We start from the raw sequence: 16,510 nt of genomic DNA, 5'->3' as shown, positions 1-16,510 counted from the left end.
AGTTCCTCCCCCCCGTGCCGGCTCCGCCGCAGGGCAGCTCCCCGCCCGCCTCGGCGGGGTCTTCCCGGTTAGGCCCAGGACATCCGCCCTGATGGGCGTCGCTCCGCGGCGTGGCGCGGCCGCCGGTGGCTGGAGGGCCCCGGCCTGTCCCTTTGCCTGAGGCGGACTACGACTCCCAGCAGGCACCGCGCCGGAAGAGGAAGCACCGCCCTCGCTATAAGGCCGCCGCGCCGCTGCGCTGCTTAAAGGGGCCTCGGCCTGCGTGAGGAGGTGAGGGGGCCCTGGGGGGGCAGGCAGGCTGGTCAGCTCGGCGCTTCGTGGGGTCCCCTGGGCCCCGCGGCAGGCAGCGGCCAGCCCACCGTGGCGGGGGTCTTGGCCTGGGGCTGGGTGGGGCGGTGGGGCTGGGCCTGGGCCTGGGCCTGGGCCTGGCCCCGGCCCCCTGCTGCGGCCTCTCCTTCCTGAAGCAGCCGCCCGGCAGCGGTGCCAAGCGCCGGGAGCGGGGTGCTGGACGCTGCGGAGCGGCGCGGCTGGGCTGGCCGGGGCGGGTTGGGGTCGGTGTGGCCGGGGGTCCGGCCCTGGTGCTGATGTGCTGTGGCGCTGGGGTGCCTGGGACGTCCCCTCCCGTGGGCAGCGGTGGACCGAGGGGGTCCTAATGCGGGGCGCCTGGCTGCATGGGGGGCCTGCGCCTTCCCGGGTGGGAAATCAGCCCCAGCAGATCCTCCCTGGTATCGGCTGCAGTCAGCTCTGTCCAGGGGTGACAAGCAGAAATAAACGGGACTTGTTCCCTTTTTTCCTGGCGTGGAGCATCTCTGTGAGGCTTTCCTCGAAACTCAGGGGCTCTCGTGTGGCTGGAAGTCACCTGGAGTCAGGCTGTGTCAGCGCTGAGGGACACAAAACCCTGGCCGCCCTGGGGCTGGGTACGGACTGGAGCTGTGGGAGAGAGCCCCGAGCTGGGCTAAACTGCCGCTGGGATGTGCTGGTTAGGAAAGCGTGTTCGGTGTGGGACCTGCTGTTGCAGAGGGGTAGAGACAGCTGCTGAGGGTGTGCCCAAATCAGCAAGGAAGGTAAAAGATAGAAAGTAAGAGATTAAAAACTAACGCTTGCTCTGTCAGTAGTGTGAGTGCTGGGCTGGGAGAGGTCCACCTGGAGCAGGCACTCGTTAAACGCCTGGATTGCCCGATATCCGGCTGGGTGAAGGTCGTGAGGCTCCAGGAGCGTGGATGTGGGGTGTTCCTGTGTGGCTTCTACCTCTTGCGTCCTCCTGGCTAGAAGAGATGGAAAGTGTGAGCCCTTGAAACACTCACATGCAAATTGGAGGAAGATTAAACCAAACCCAAACCGTGTATCCCAGGGCCCCTTAAACTAAGGCGTTAAGCAAAAGCCCTGAAAGAGGATTTGGTGTAACTGTTTAAAGCTAACTCAGAGCAGCCTTCTCCAGTGGGTTTAAGTTGATTTATCAAGTTAAGACCAATTAACTCTAAATAAAGCATAAATGAGATTATGCATTTCTCTGTACAACCCTGGATGGAAGTATAGGTAAAAAGATGTGAGTGCTCGGACTCGCCGGTCCGCCTCCTTGCTGACTGGAGAGCCATCTCCCTGCCCTGGGTCTCTGTTCTTTGCAGCACCCTTTCAGTAGCTGGGAAATTAAAATCCTCTTCCTGGCAGGCCTCTGCTGTTCCATTAGGCAATTTCTGAGTCTCTCTCTTCTCTCTCCTGCATTTTTAATCTAGGCAGGGCTGTTATGCAGAGCAAGTTGCTCTAAAAGCAATGGGATGGCGGCAGCATCCCCTGGGGAGGCTGGGGAACATAATGGTCAAGTTCTGCTGTTGAGCTGGTTCTAGCTGGGAGCCCCCAGCATGGGGGAGGATCAGAGCTTCCCCCATTACCGTGCTGAGAAAAGTGACTCATGTCACATTTGGCTCCTTGGCTCCCTTCCTTCCCCAGTGGAAGAATCATGTGTGCTGGAACATGGGTTTTGTTTTTTTTTTTTGGTAGGTTCCCCTCGCCCTCCCCCTTACAGCTCAAATTGGAGACAGCAGCAGCCTGACCCAACTCCAGCGAGAGTTCAATTACTTGGAGACATCCTGGAGTGAGCCTGGGTCTCTTGCTGTCTATCCCAAAACTCTTCTCTGCTGTTCTTAACACTTTCTGTGCTCTCTGAGTGGAATCGGATGGCTGAAGTCTTGCAGAAGGTACCTGCAAACCGGTGGGGCCAGATTTTTATTTTTTTTTTTTAAAGTGTGGCTTAACCCCTCCCCTTGTCCCAGCTAAAATTAGCTCCGTCCTCAGAAGAGCTTTGTTTCACATCTGAGCATATAAATAAGGGCTGGGTTTCCAGCGCTGCCTGACACTTGGCAGCTCTTGTGGCCTAAAAGGCAAGACTCCAGGAATGGGGAACAGGTGAAGGGCTGCTTCGCCTCTGCGGTCAGGCAGCCATGTCCCTCGGGAGCCTGGGCCGTGACAGGCAAAGTCCTGTGCTGCTGGTTCATCCCAGGGGCTCTTGCAAACAATCCTGCAGAGAAGGTAAAAACCAGGGCATGGGATGTGCTTGGTCTTCCAGCTCCCCCTGATGAGTATTCCTGGTCTGTGTGCACACAGTGATTCTGGGGGGGTGGGTGGGGGTGGGACGGGCTCTGGCTCTGAAGGGGTTTTGCTGGCTGGCCTACGCATTTATTTACTGGGGGGGTGGGGGGGATATCTCACTCCCCTCCCCGCCTTCCTCCAAGCCCTGGCACTGTGTTCGCGGTGGTGTTGCAGAACAGGAATTACTGCAGGATCGCGTAATGGTGGAGCAAATTAGCTGACACGGTCCAGCAGGATCTGGGAGTGCCGGAGGGATGTTGCAGGGGAAGCGGCTGGTGTGATGGGAGCGTGCGAGCAGCTTGCGGCGCAGCTGAGCCGGGAGAGCTGGGCAGCACAGAGGGTACCAGGCACCTCTGCGGCTCCCCAAAAGGCTTCACCAATGCTCGTGGGGGCCCCGGTTCCCGCTGGGGAAAGGGGAAGGGGTTGGGGGGTGGTTAGGGAGGGGTGTGAAGGGGAGCGGGTGCAATGCCTAGCCAGCTGCGGAAATCTGGTACTGACTTTGCTGCTCGTTCAGGTGGCTTGTGAAAGAGGAGGAGGGAAACGGCATCTCTGTGTCTGGTGCTGACGGGAGGCTTGCTGGGGAGGGGAAGGGGGCTGATCCAAGCAGGAGAGAAGCAGGTTTCCTCTGGCGAGGGGAGTGGGGCTCCTGGTGTGGGCTGGCTGCTTCCCCTGCTCACACCGCCCAGCTGAGCTTGTCTTGGGCAGGCAGCGAGGAGGGAACTCTGAAAATCAGGGTTTTCTCCTCCCCAGCCAAACCGGCTCCGCTGGCACTTCAGTGCAAACTTACCCTTGTGGGGAGTGGGCTGGGCTCTTCCACGCTGTCTCCCTCCTGCACTGCCAGTCCTGGCTCTGCAGGAGCGAACTGGGGACCTGGGGTCTTGGTGCAATGAGGGGGCTGTTCCTGGCTAACGGGAGTTCCAGTGGGGGACAAGCTCTCCTGACACTGTGTCTGGCTCTCCCAGAGACCCTGTTATCGGCCCAGGAGCAGGGACATGCTGTAGGAGAGGAGGGCAGGCAGCTCAGGAGGAGCGGACCGCTACCCCATCCCGTTCTTGGGTGGTTACAGCTCATCTGAGCTGGGAGCCCTGCTCGCCTCTCGTTGGTGATCTGGGGATTTTTGAGTGCTGTTCCAAAAGGCTGTGGGATCCCAGTCCCCCTCGGTGGGCAGACCTGAAGATGAGCCGTGGAGGAAAGAGGTGCTGCAGGCTCTGGCTCTGGTCACGGCACACGCTCCAGCACACCCCAGCAGGCCATGTTGCCTCCGGAGCACGTGGGAGATCAGTGCTGGACGCTCTCTCCCTTTGGGCTGCTGGATTTGGATGTGTCTTTATTTTGTGGTGACTAAGGGGAGAGGATCAGGGAGGGCAGCTGAGCGGGGGCTGGAAGGATGCTGGCTGGCTGGGACAGAGGTGTGAGGTGCCTGAGGGGGATGTAGAGTACATGGGAGACCCTCACGTATGGATTTTGTCTTACTAAATCCTTCTTTAATCTGTACAGATGTTTCCCGCTGGGCTCTGGCTCTAGGATGTTGGAGAACCGAGAGGAGGTAAGACCCTGTCTGACGTGGGTTTTGTCTGTTCCTCGCTGGGGTTTGGCAGTGCTGGAGCGGGTGGTCTTGGCTGAGGGGTGAGAGGTGCTAAACGCTGGGCTGGGTCTGTGGGGCAGAGCTGAGGGGCAGCTGGTGACAGGGATGGGGGAAGGCTGTAGGTGTCTGTGCTGCTCTGGAGCAGGATGGCCGGGCAAGCCAGGGTGGTCGTGGGTACCTGGGACCCCCCTGGGGGTGGTGCTGGCACGGGGCGGTGAGCACTGCCTCCCCGTGCTCAGGCAGCATTTGTGCCGTAGGAGCTGACCACGGTGCGCGTTCAGGACCCCCGGGTGCAGAACGAAGGCTCCTGGAACTCCTATGTGGATTATAAAATCTTCCTCCATGTGAGTTGCAGCTGAGGGTTGAGCTGCAAGAGCTCGGTCGTGCCGTACGTGAGGCTCATGAGCAGCTGTCGGGCCATGTGTGGCTGTGCTGAGCAGGGATGGAAGAAGCCACGAAGGGGGAACCCTCAGCAGCCCACCCCTCCTCCTGCGCTGTCTCTGTGGGTCTGAGACCCAGCTTCTCCCCTGGAGCCTGCTTAGGTTTTCTAGGCACTTTCAGCTCCCCCAGTGCTCCCTAAAGCCCAGTGCTTTGAGGGGATCCCTTAGTCACTGAGCTCAGGGGTCTGCGCAGGTGAGATCCTGCCCTCCTCTGCCTCGCTGCCCCTCAATTATGTGGATTATTTCCGTGGTGGTTTTTTTTTTTTTTTCAGACCAACAGCAAGGCCTTTACTGCCAAGACCTCATGCGTGCGGCGCCGGTACCGTGAATTTGTGTGGCTGAGGCGGCAGCTCCAGAAGAATGCTGGCTTGGTGTAAGCATGCCTTGTTCTGCCTCCTTTCCCCCTCCTGTGTTCCCGGTGCTTTGGGAGACCCATGTGAACTCAGAACAGATGTGGACAGAAACCCCAGACCTGAACACGGGATACCTGAGCTCCTGGGATCCAGCCCTGCACAAAGCAGGGTCCTGGCTGCTGCTGCCGTGCTGCCTCTGTTGCTCTGTCTCGTTGCTCTGGCACTGGGGTGATCTGACCCAGCACCACTCTCTCTGCTCTGTGCCTGCAGGCCTGTCCCAGAGCTGCCTGGGAAATCCACCTTCTTCGTGGGCAGCACGGATGAGTTCATCGAGAAGCGGAGACAGGGGCTGCAGCAGTTCCTAGAGAAGTGAGTAGAGCATTTGTGAGGGCTGGAGGGAGGGAGAGGACGTGCTGCTCCTGTCTTGCTTGGAAGATGCTGGCTGTGAGGTGGCAGTAGAGCTGCTGATGGTCACCGTGGTGGTGTGGGGCAGGCCCAGCATGCTCCGTGCTCCTGCCTCGCTCACCCTCCTCTCTCTGTGCCCAGGGTTGTGCAGAACGTGGTCCTCCTCTCCGACAGCCGGCTGCACCTCTTCCTGCAGAGCCAGCTCTCGGTACCCGAGATCGAGGCGTGCGTGCAAGGCCAGGGCGCGCAGACGGTGACAGAAGCCATCCTGCACTATGCCATGTCCAACTGCGGCTGGGTGCAGGAGGAAGAGAGCCGCCCTGCGCTGCTGCCGGGAGGGGACCTGCGGGGCAGGTAACGCGGCAGGGAAGGACCAGCAGGAGGGTGCTGCTGGGGGGGCACCCCCGGCTCCCCTGCTGCGCCTGGAGCTGCTCGGTGGAGCAGGGCTGGTGCTGGCAGCAGCTGCGGGTCTGGCTGCAGCCTGATTTGAAATGGTTGGTGCCTGTGCAAGGGACTTCCACCAGCAGCGAACAGCCTCTGCTGTGAAATAGGAGCTGCTGGGCTTTAGAGAACCCGGAATGTTTTTGAATTTCCCTGTCCTGTCCTTGCTGCTGTCACATGAGGGAATGAAGCTGAGCATGTGTTCCCCAGCCCTGCACCCCGCATGGGTGGGAGGATTCCTGGGAGTCCGGTGATTAAGCTGGGACAGTCTTGGGCTGTCACCAGCAGTCCCTGTACTGCCCTCCAGGGCAGTGACCTGTCTTGGCTGAGGCTTAGCAGAAAAGAGCTTGAATCTCTCAGAAGAACTTAAGCTGAGGTTTACAAAGGTCTTCGTCTGCTTTCCTCCCTTCATCCCTAGGGAGTGAGGAGCCTTTAGAGGCTTTCAAACCTCAGGCTCTGTTTATCTTGCCTTCACCCTCACAGCGTGAGTGGGTTCTCTGCAATTCCTCGTGCCCATCGGAGCTTCAGAGTGCTTGCTGCATGCTGCAGAATTAATCGGGCATCTCCCTGTGGGGTGGCTGCCCCCCCCCCCGCAGCCAGCTGAGGGTTTTCAGCACCTGGGGGGAGCAGCTGAGCTGGTGGGAGAGGAGGGCATCATCAGTCTGCCACTGCTGCAGCTCCCTGCAAAAGCTGAACAAGCACAGATGACACCTCTGTGTGCTTAGGGCCCTGTGGCAGGCGCGGGGTCCCTGGCTGTGCTGGCTGGTGGCCTGGTGTGCCTGGCAGAGCTGCTCTGTGTCCCCTCGCCCCACAGATGAAGGAATTTACCTGCTAAAGCAGGAGGCTGCGTCTGGCCGCCTGCACCACCCAGTGCCCCTGTTTCTTCATCTTGGTTTTCAAATAGCAGGAAGAAAGAGGTGTCTGGACCCCAGCGAGAGACTGTGTTTTAGATAGAGCCCTTCTGGTTTGAGGAGGGGGTTCTGAGTGAGTGCAGCAGCCCAGGCTGATGGGTAGGTAGTGGCCAGTGGTCCCTCCCGACTGCCAGCGCTGGCTGCCTCTGGCCGGTGGGAGTCTCCCCCCTTTGCTGCTCCGAGCTTGTGCGCGTGGGTGAGCGGCTGCCTCCGGCTGAGCTGGCTGGAAGCTGCGGGCTGTGCTGGGGCTCTGTGGGGCGGCAGCAGCCGCTGCTGTGCAGAAGGTTGTGCCGAGGCGGCAGCAGCTGACTTGGGGACAGGCGAGCACCTCAGGCCCCGCACCTTCCCCGGGTCCCTTCTCAGCCCTGACCTGTTCTCTCTTTCCAGCTGCACCGGCCTGGGAAGCCCGCAGGGTCCGAGCTGCCTAGAGACCTGCCCGTACTGGAGCGACTTCGGCATGGATGACACCCACTCGGACAGTCCGGATGAGCCAGCTGAGCCCTTGGGCGACGGCGTGAGATGCAGTAAACGGCTCTAGCGAGCTCGCCTGCCTTCCCTGCGACCTGCAGCCCTCGCAGGAAGAGGGACTGCTGCTGAGCCAGAGCCGTGTCCGGGTTGGCAGGACTGGGGCGTCCTGGGAGCATGGCCTTGTCCCGGGATCTGTGGTGTCCGGGGCTCACGTGCTCTCTTTCTGCTGACTCTCGGCCGTCCTTGACGTCCCAGGCGGTGTGTTCGTATCACTCTCCTCTTTGGAGGAGAGATCTAGTGGTTAGTGAAACCTCTGTGTGTTGTTCCCATGACCCTTGCGCTCGGACTGGAGCGGTAGCAGGGCTCAGTTAGGTGGCAGTGCCAGCGAGGCTCCGTGTTCTTGGCGTGGGGTGTGCTGGCTGACGTGCAGCACGATGGAGGAAGGTTTTCCTCGGTGGAGCCATGGGCTGGGAGCAGGGGCTGGCCACTGCCCAGCGAGTCTCTTCAGTTTAGTCCCCTGTGTTCCCCCTCGGCGCCGGGGGGAGTCTGCGTTTCCCCTGTAATAGCTGCGCTGGGCAGCTCCTGGGGAGGGTGATCTCGGCTGTGCGGGGCTGGAGCCCACACGTGGGGTGCAGATACCGTGGGGTGCAGATACTGTATCCACACCTGCGGCCTCCTGGCGCAGCTCGCCCTGCAGGTTGCCCGCAGCTGGGATGAGCAGAGATGAGCTTCCCTGTGGGAGCGTGGGGCTGGGGAATGCGTGGGTGGAGAGCGAGATAAAGCAGTTTGCCTCCCCAGCCCTCTGGAGGGGATGCTCCTTCCTCACGCGTGGATTGCCACGCACAGCAGGGAACGGGGAGCCTCGCAGCCCGGATCTAGTTTGCTGGAAAGAAGGAGCAGGTAGCTGCCCCAGAGCCGGCATCCGGCAGTGCTTGGGCTCAGGATACTCTTGGTGCCTCTCCCTGTGGTCTCCTGCACCTTTTCCTCCCACCCTCAGCACTGGTGAAGGTGGCACCGACGTGCTGTGACTTGAAATAAAAATGAAGTAGAAGAGACTTGCCGGCAGTACCTGTCCTGGCTGCGTGGGCGGTGGGAGCCCGGGCCCAGCTCACTGCAGATTGGCTTTGGGGAAAAGAGGGGGCTATCGCCCCCCTCCCCACGGGGCTGGAGCTGCTGAGACCCGTGGGGCTGACCCTGCCCTGGGCAGCAGAGAGGTTGCTGAGGCCACCCCAGAGTGGTGGCAGGGCCGAGGGGTCCCACCTTAGCCCCACAGGAAGTTTGGGATGTGCTGGGGTCTCGGCCCCCCACAGGGGCTGGGATGTGCTGGGGAGGAGGAGGAAGGGTGGAAACCCGCCGAGGCACATCTGAAATGTCAGGAGAAGTTCATTGCAAGGCTGGCAGCTGCTGGCGTGCCGGAGTGCTGCTGCCATTGGCTGCCCCCCCTCATGCATATTCATGCGTATTCATGAGTGTGTGGCTCCAAATGGTGCAGCTGTGAGGCCAGCTGTGCCCACAGCCCCGCTCCCTCGCCCACGCGTGGCCTTCGCCTGTGCGCAGCCTCACGCAGGGAACTCTCCCTGGGCTGGGGCCCTATCCTGCCCCTGGCTCCCTCTGGTCCCCAGCGCGGTTTGCTCCGTGAGCTGGGCCTGGCGCTGCTGTGCCCTTCGCTTGACGCCTTCCCGGGAGCCCGCTGGCCCCGGGGCTTCGCTCTGAGGGTGGATTTGGAACGGGCAGCCCATGGGGCTGCTGGAGCAAGGGCCCCCCCAGTGCCCATCCTTCCCCCGCAGGGCTGCAGCCCCGCTGCTGGCTGTGCGTCAGAGCCGGGCAGAAATTATTTTTAGTGGTGTTGATCAGCTTTGCAAAGCTGTTGGCAAAACAGTGACTCAGAGGCAGACCTGGCCGTGGCGGCAGCGGGAAGCAGCCGTGCCCCCGGGAGCCGAGCAGCGGTGCCCTGGGGTGGGGGTCCCACCTGAGTGGCACCAGGCAGGGCTGGTGGGCTGGGGGCAATAGCCCCGGGGACATACACCATCCTCTCTGCCACGCGCGGGGCTGGCTCAGCCCCTCGCTGACCTGATGTCTGCAGGCAGCTGCCTTGGGGGGGTTACGGCAGGCGGTGAGTCAGCTCTGGGCATGGAGCTGCCACCCCGTCACCTGCGTGGGGTCGGGGACATGGTGGGCGCACAGAGCTGCTCAGGGTTACCCGCCCCCCCCTCCCCCGAGCAGGCGAGGGTGGCTTGGCCCCCTCCCCGTGCCCTCGCAGCCTGGCACATCTCCCTCCTCCCTGCCGCCTGCCAGAAAAACAGCCTCGCTGCTTGGAAGCAGGCCAGGCTCTCCAGACAGCACATCCTCCGCACCCCCAGCGAGGCTGTCTCTCAAGTCTGTGCAAACAAACTGTGGGGCTGCCCCCCCCCCCAATGCAGCCCACAGTGCCGAGGGGTCCTGCTGTGACCTGGGGCTGCAGCAGCCTGCGCTGGGTCAGAGCATCCTGCTCCCAGCCCCTCCTCGAGCAGAGCACGAAGGTCTCTGCTCCAGGCTCCTGGGTGAGTCAGTGCACCTGGGGCAGGATCAGGCCTCCTGATGCCTGAGCATGGGGAGCGGGGTGCAAAGGGGCATTTCCTCCACGCCGGGCTGGGGCAGACGCAGCCGGTCAGGCCCAAGCCCTGGTCCTTTTTGCACCAGAGCATCCTGGGCAAGAGCATTGGTTCCTCCATGCCAGGATCCCAAAGGGAATGATGCTGAAGGGATGGATACTGGCCCTGCAGCTGCCCCCCAAAAGGAACTGCTCCTTGCAAGATGCTCATCGACGGGGAAACGGAGACGGGAGCGCTGAGCATCACGCCGAGGGGCAGAGTGGAGGGAGTGTTTCCCCACAGCTCCCCGCTGCTCAGGGTCACCCATGCTGTGGAGATCCAGGGCTGGAAGAGCAGCTCGGCAGCACCGGAGGGATTTGAGCCGAGCTGGCGCCCTGCCAAGCTGAGCTCTGGGCATCCCAAACCCATCCTCCACAACAAAGACAAGCCCAGCAGGGAGGTGCCTTTGCCGGTGCGAGCGAGGCCACGTGTGGAACCCTGGCACCAGGAAGGGTTCGGCCCCTGCAGCCTCCCCCCCCCCCCCCCCCAATACCTCTGGTGTGTCCCCCCCAGTTGTACCTGGCTTCCAAACATCTGCACAGCTGTGCTTCAGAGCGGTCATTCGGCCCGTGCCCAGGCTCACCCCACTGGCGATGCTCCTGCTTCTGCACCGACGTGCTCCAGCTGCTCCTGGCCAAGGGCTGGCAGGTGCCGGGGGGCTGCTCCGGCGCAGCCCAGGGGGTTTGGGCACCCTCCCCGGGAAGGCTGCAGTCAGCAGGTACTTACCACCATCTAGTGGCCCTTCAGCCAAGTGCGGGAGGAAGAAGAGGAGGAGGAGGATGCGCTGGTTAATCCTCAGTTGTGACATAAAATGGGTTTGGACCAGAGGGCTCTGAGGGTGCTCAGAGCTGGGGCTGCAGGTGAGGAGCCACTGCCTGCACCCAGCTCTGGCTCCAGACCCTCGATGAAGTCTGGAGCAGCCAAACACAGACATGAAAGTGGCTTTATTGTGGGCTGCCAGCCCCCCGCGCCCCCCCGGCATCACAGCAGGTACCACAGGGCAGAGCAGGGCTGCAGGGCGCCGTGTGCGGCTGGGTGACGGGACGTGGGTCTCTGTGCAGTGGGTGCCCATCGCAGGGGGAGGCTGGTGGTGGTGACGGGGTCATTGGTATCTCAGTGTGGCCAAGGAGAGAGAGGCACCTGGATTTGGGGAGGGGGAGAGACACGGGTGATGGTGGGGAAGGGGACACCAAGATGCAGGCTGGGACTGATACAGCCTCGTGTGTTGATGGCTCATGGGCACAGAGGGGGATAGCAAGGGTGGGAGATCTCCAGCGGAGTGTGGGGGTCTTGCTGCCCCAGGCAGGTGTCAGGACTCTGCCTCTAGCTCAGCTGCAGACCCCCTCCATTTTCCCAGCCCTGACCCGTGCCTCAGTTTCCCCATCTGCCAAATGCCTCCATAACGGGGTTGGTTTGGGATGAAAACACGGCACATGCAGCGCTGGGTGCCAGCGTTGGCGCTGGGGCCGGTGGCACACAGCTCTCCCTGTCCGATGGAGGTGGCTGCCACGGTTTTACTGTGTTTCTCCCATGGGGCTTGAAGGACTTGAAGTCCAGGGAGGGACAGAGGGCAGGGTGGCATTGTCCCTCAGCTGCAGCTGTAGCTCCTGGTCTCGCCTGCTCCCGTGTAAAACAGAGACCAGGAGATGGAGCTAAAGCCAGTCCTCAAGGCTCAGCACCCTGGAGATGCTGGGGCACCCCAGGAACCGAGCTGTCTCCCCAGCACCCACCTCCACACCCCATCCCCAGCAGCTGCACCCCAGAGTGCCACCTCTCACCTGGGGTGCTGTGTCCTCATCACTCCTCCAGGTCATAGGCAGCCACCAGGTAATCCCTGGGGACGATCCCAACCGCGTCGTTGAGCTCCCCGACCCACCAGCCGTACGTGTTGTACTCCTGGGGGGACACAGCCGGAGGGATGCGGGTTTAGTGCTGGGGCCGGGGACGTGGCTCAGGTCCCTTCCTTTGGCACCTGGATCTACAGAAAGCAGCCCCCAGACCCCCACCAGAAAATACCCCAGCCCCACTCTCCCCAGGGTAAATCCTTCCCACCCTCCATCCTGCTCCGCTCTCCCTCTTCGCCCCGGGTCCTGCGGGCCATGGCTCGGGGCGCGCTTGGAAACGCAGCGTTCAGTTCACACCCTGACATTTTGGGGTGTTCTGTTTTCAGATGTCGGTCCTCAGGATGTCCCAGAGCCCAGCCTGGAGCTCTGTGAAGCCCCTCCAGGTGGATCGTGCCTGGGTAACACGTCCCCTTCCCAGATTTACATGTGATTTTCCTCTGGCAGCAGATACAGGAGGCAAATAATAACCGAGAAAACTTCCCCCCTGGTGTGTGCCAGAGGAGGAGTTAGCACGCACAGGCTTAGGAAGTTTGCCATCAAAAGAGGAGAATATTTTTTTTTTAAAAGGAGGTGTTAAAAGTGATGTGCACAGCAGCACAGCCGTCCCGTGTCCCACGCGAGTTCTGACCCCCCCCCCGCTGACCTGGCTGGGGCGTTTAACAGGTCCCCGAGCTCATCCCTGCTTCCCGACGGGGACAGGGATTTGCTCGGGAGCGGGGCTGAGTCACCAGGGACAGACGCTGCTCCCCACACCTCCAGCTCTGCAGATGGTGCTGCCCTCGCTGGAGCTGGGAGGGGGTCCCAGGAACCCTGACACCCCCCGGGCTGGGATCCTGATGCTCCCCAGGGACCCCAGCAACCAGCGCTGAGTCAAGCCCCTGTGATGCTGCTGGAAAAGGAGCGAAGAGGGATGGGGGCTACGTCCCCCTGCCCCACCGTCCTCATCAGCCAGGGGGGAAAAATCCTGCTGCAAAACCAGAGGGGCCGAGAGGGACCCCAGGCGTGATGGGGAGCCCCCAGCCTCTGCTCGCCCACCCCCAGCTCTGCCATAGCCTGAATGCTATGAGGTATTTTAAAATAATTTCTGCTTTGATGAATTGCTGGGTAGTCCGCAATTGCTCATAATCCAAGGGAGGAAAATGCAAATGAGAGCCAGCCGAGAACTCGCGGCACCGAGCGTTTATTTCACTGCGCAGTGCCAAAAAGAATTAAAACAACATTAAACTCCCAGCAATAATGTTTAAGTCCTCGTTTCCAAGTGCCAAATTGCACCACTCTGGATCATACAGATGTTCGTTAATTATGCTAATTTTTATTAAACTATTAAAACGAGGAGTGCACTGGCACAGCAAGGCAGAGCCCAGTGCAGGGTGAACTCTGCTCTCGTCTGGAGGTGCTAATTTACATCTTGCTAACGTGCTGCTGCCTGGTACCGGGTTTTGGAGGGGGGGTGAGGAGAAGGAGGGAGTCTGAGGATGGTTTTGCAGGAATCTACCTAATTACACACTAATGGGGCCTCTGCGCTTGGTACCTGCCTGGACTGGGTTGGGGGGGGGGGGAAGCAATTTAGCTGAGACTTTACAGAAGGGACTGAAAACCCACTAATCGGGAGGATAATTGCTCCAGCGAGGTTGGTGGGCCCCAGGCGTGCTGGTACAGCGGCATCAGGAGAGGGGAGTGGGATGCTCTGCCCCCTCCGCCTGCTAAACCTCCATCGGGTGCTGTGTGGCAAGGGCTCGGCAGGGTGCTGGAGGCAGCACTCATGGGTGCTGATGCCATGCCAGGAGCCCCTGGGGACCGTAGCGTGCAGCACCAGGCACAAGGCAGGAGGCAGAGCAAAGCCATCACTCTGCTTCAGCGCCAGAAATGCAGCAGGGCCAAGCAAACCAGAAATCCAGTGCCCTTTCCAGGCTGGCATGTAATAAGGAGATGTGTTTGGGGGTCACCCCAACACCCCCGCAGCCATCCTCCCGGCCCAGCCATCCTCTGCACGGCTGCGGTGGCCTTGCTCTGCTCCCAAAATGCAGTGATTTTCTCCCAGAAGGAAGAAACCCCCTCACAGCACTTCTCCACGTTTCATTCCTGAGATCCCTGGTGCCAAGCGAACCCAAAGCAGACGCTCATTCAGATAATCGTCCGCAATCAGGGCTTTTATGGCGGGTTGGTGCACGGGGCCATAAAAAGCTTTATGCTGCTAATCTCTATCGAAAAGGGAGAAGGAAAAGGGGGGAAAAGAAACAACAAGAGGACAACCACAACCTGGTTTCTCTCCCTGCCTTGCACCGTGGCTCCTCCAGCATCACCCAGGAGAGACGATGCTTGTCCAAGGAAAGTGGGAGCCCCTGAATGACCCAGCCACAGATCCCCCCATCAAAGGGGACATCCCACAGCTCAAGCCCACAGTCACAAAGGTGGTGATGGGAATGTGGCCAAAGTGTCCCCTGCACGACCTCAGATGGCTGGTGAGACCCTAAACGCGCAGCTGCACCTCTCCAGCAGTGCTTCCCCTGCTCCACCAAACTCAAATTGTCCCGTCTAACATCCCTCCTGCCCCTCTCCAAGAAGCACAGGCTCCCTTCCTCTGCTGAGGGGATGATATTTACTCCCCGCCGGTGCTCCTGAGCCCTCCTTGCTACCGTGCTTCTTCACCAGCCCTCGTAAACAACCCCGTCGGGCTTGGGGAAGGCCATTAATCAGCCCCCTTCACACAGAAGATCAATGACGCTTTGATGGATGCCAAAGGAAAAGCCAATCAGTCAGGGACTTATCGGTTTATGATTGCTTGGCCCCATTATTAGTGCTTGTGTGTCATACATTATTGTTAGGAAAATGGAGGAATCTAATTCATAGATGAGGTATGGCGGGCGTGCGAGGGGTCGGCTGACACCAGGGAGTTTTATACCAGGTCAGCTATACATCTATTTACCTTGGAACCAGCTTGGAGCTGCAGCAGGCTCTGAAATCCAGGGGCTACCTGTCCTCGGGGGATCTGGAGCCGGCGGCCGCTGAGGGATGCAGCTGGGGATGCCATTTCCCTGGCGCATCACCCAGCCTGGTACACAGAGGAGTTCATTTGGGTGATGCTCACCCTTTGCTTCATATCGTGGCCTGCCATTATGTGCCCCCTCACCACGCTGCTCTTTTGTGGGGTAAATTGCTATAAAAATAAATGATTCCCACTTCCTTCCAACGATTCAATTCCCAGCTGCTGTGAGGAGCTGAGGACACACAGCTGGGGCTTGTCCCACCTGCAGTGCCTGCTCCGGCACTGCCCAGGGTGGCTGCAGCATCCCACCCCACCGGGGTCCGCGTGTCCCACCCACCCAGGTGCTCCACGTCCCAGCCCAGGGGGAAGAAGCTAACAGACAGAAGGGGCTCAGAGCAAGCAGTAGCAGCAGGGACGGAGGGAGAGGAAGGTGATGGTTCCCAGCTGGGGAAGGCCAGGCAGAAATGACCCCCTGGGCAGCTTTGGCAAGCACAACAGCACAGCTCCTCCCTGAGAGGGAGCTTTCTGTGGGGATACCGGCCTGATCGACAGCGATCAGGATTTAGCCCATTAGCCATTTCCCACTAAAAACAAGCAAGCAACCAGCCAGGCGAGCAAGGCAGTGCCACGGACCAAGGTGGCCGAGGACAAACCCACCCTGACTGCGCCACGGCAGCGGCATGACCTGGTTTGGGGATGCCGACGCAACTGGGGCGAGAGGGCTGTGCATCCCTTTGGGCACCCTGGGGCTGCTGGCTCCCCACCAGGGTGCCATAGCCAGGGGGGTGGCACGGGGGGGCACACATGGCCGGGCCCCCGTGCAGCACGGGAGCGGGCAGAAGGTGCAGCTGGAGCCCTGCCAGCCGCCGGGGCCGAGCTGGGAGACAATAGCGGCGGCAGCATCCGATCCGCGGCACTGATGGGATTGGGAGCCCATGTGAAACTGCCGTATTAATATTTATTCCATAAAGCGCGCGGCTCCCAGCTTTGCGCGGCTCTGCCGCGCTCTGACCGCAGCACCAACCCTCAGGCACCGCAAACACAATTTGAAAACAATGTGACGGAAATGTTTAATCTGCTCAGCCCATCTGTGCTGCGTATTTCTCCAGATCTCCCTGAGAGAGGCGCCTTCGAATCTCCACATTGCCTTTAATATTCTCCTAAATCACCTCCCCACTGCACTTCAAGGGCCATTGCTACAATATCACAGGTTCATCGAGAGTGCACGGGAGAAGGGGGGTGCAGGGAGGGGAGGGTGAGGGACGGGGGTGTTGGCTGGGATATTTTTTATTTTAAAATATTTCCCAGGGATGGTGTTCCTGTGCCCCTCGGACAGGCGAGAGAGAGGAGAAAAAAAAAAGGGGGGGTGGGGGTTGGAAATCAGAGTGAAGTTATTGTGCTGTTGCTGGGAGGCGATTAGCGAGGCTGTTTAGAAGCAAACAGGCTGGAATGGAGCAAAAGTCATTTCCAAAGAATCGCTTTTATTAATCTCCTTCCTCGGCTGCTTGCTTTCACGTGTGGCTGCTGCTATTCCTCTCTCTGGAGGGCCCCATCCTGCTCTGAGCTTCAATGCAAAACAGGCGTGGATGCTCGGGTGAGGGGAGGGTGCCCCAAAGCAGTGGCAGCCCAGGGTGGGGGTGGCTGGGCCTGGCACTCCTGGGTTCCCCCACCCCAGCACAGCCGTAACCTAGAGCCAAGATGCTCCAGCTCAGGTGCATCCCTGCTCCCTGCCTCAGTTTCCCCATCACACCAAGGCTGATACCCCCCATGCAGCTTTTTAATACTTAAAGGGAGCTTCACAGAAAGGTGGGGACAGACTTTTTAGTAGGGCCTGTAGCCATAGGACAAGGGGAGATGGTTT

General features: G+C 60.4%; 2 protein-coding genes and 1 long non-coding RNA gene across 6 annotated transcripts in view; 1 reads left to right on the top strand and 2 right to left on the bottom strand.

The window, feature by feature from the left end:
• The first annotated feature begins 55 nt into the window (after positions 1-55).
• SNX11 (sorting nexin 11) lies at positions 56-8,244 on the top strand. Its single transcript, XM_080369530.1, is given in 8 exon segments — positions 56-270; positions 4,084-4,132; positions 4,429-4,515; positions 4,884-4,984; positions 5,235-5,333; positions 5,511-5,723; positions 7,109-7,221; positions 7,224-8,244. Coding segments are annotated over 7 exon segments (660 nt in total). The 5' UTR covers positions 56-270; positions 4,084-4,111; the 3' UTR covers positions 7,250-8,244.
• Positions 2,203-4,474, bottom strand: LOC308055515. Of its 3 annotated transcripts, none has more exons than XR_013924544.1 (3): positions 4,350-4,474; positions 3,085-3,756; positions 2,203-2,515 (listed from the first exon to the last, which is right to left on the bottom strand). It is a non-coding gene; the product is annotated as an uncharacterized lncRNA (long non-coding RNA). The 3 variants fall into 3 exon arrangements; XR_013924545.1 differs by lacking the exon at positions 2,203-2,515 and adding an exon at positions 2,533-2,990; XR_013924546.1 differs by lacking the exon at positions 2,203-2,515 and having other exon boundaries at positions 2,997-3,756.
• Positions 8,245-10,748: 2,504 nt separating the features above from the next.
• Positions 10,749-16,510, bottom strand: part of SKAP1 (src kinase associated phosphoprotein 1) — a 155,991-nt gene continuing 150,229 nt past the window's right edge. For both annotated transcript variants that reach the window (XM_080369528.1, XM_080369529.1), the window contains exons 12-13: positions 11,598-11,715; positions 10,749-10,959 (exon numbers count right to left, since the gene is read on the bottom strand). In XM_080369528.1, the coding sequence (XP_080225654.1) occupies positions 11,617-11,715 (99 nt within the window). In that variant the 3' untranslated portion in view covers positions 10,749-10,959; positions 11,598-11,616. The remainder of the gene's footprint in view (positions 10,960-11,597; positions 11,716-16,510) is intronic.

This window comes from Falco punctatus (assembly GCF_963210335.1).
Source record: "Falco punctatus genome assembly, chromosome: 19".
NCBI classification, from domain to species: Eukaryota; Metazoa; Chordata; class Aves; order Falconiformes; family Falconidae; genus Falco; species Falco punctatus.
The sequence above is the reverse complement of the archived record's forward strand: the minus strand, read 5'-3'. Positions and strand labels throughout refer to the sequence as shown.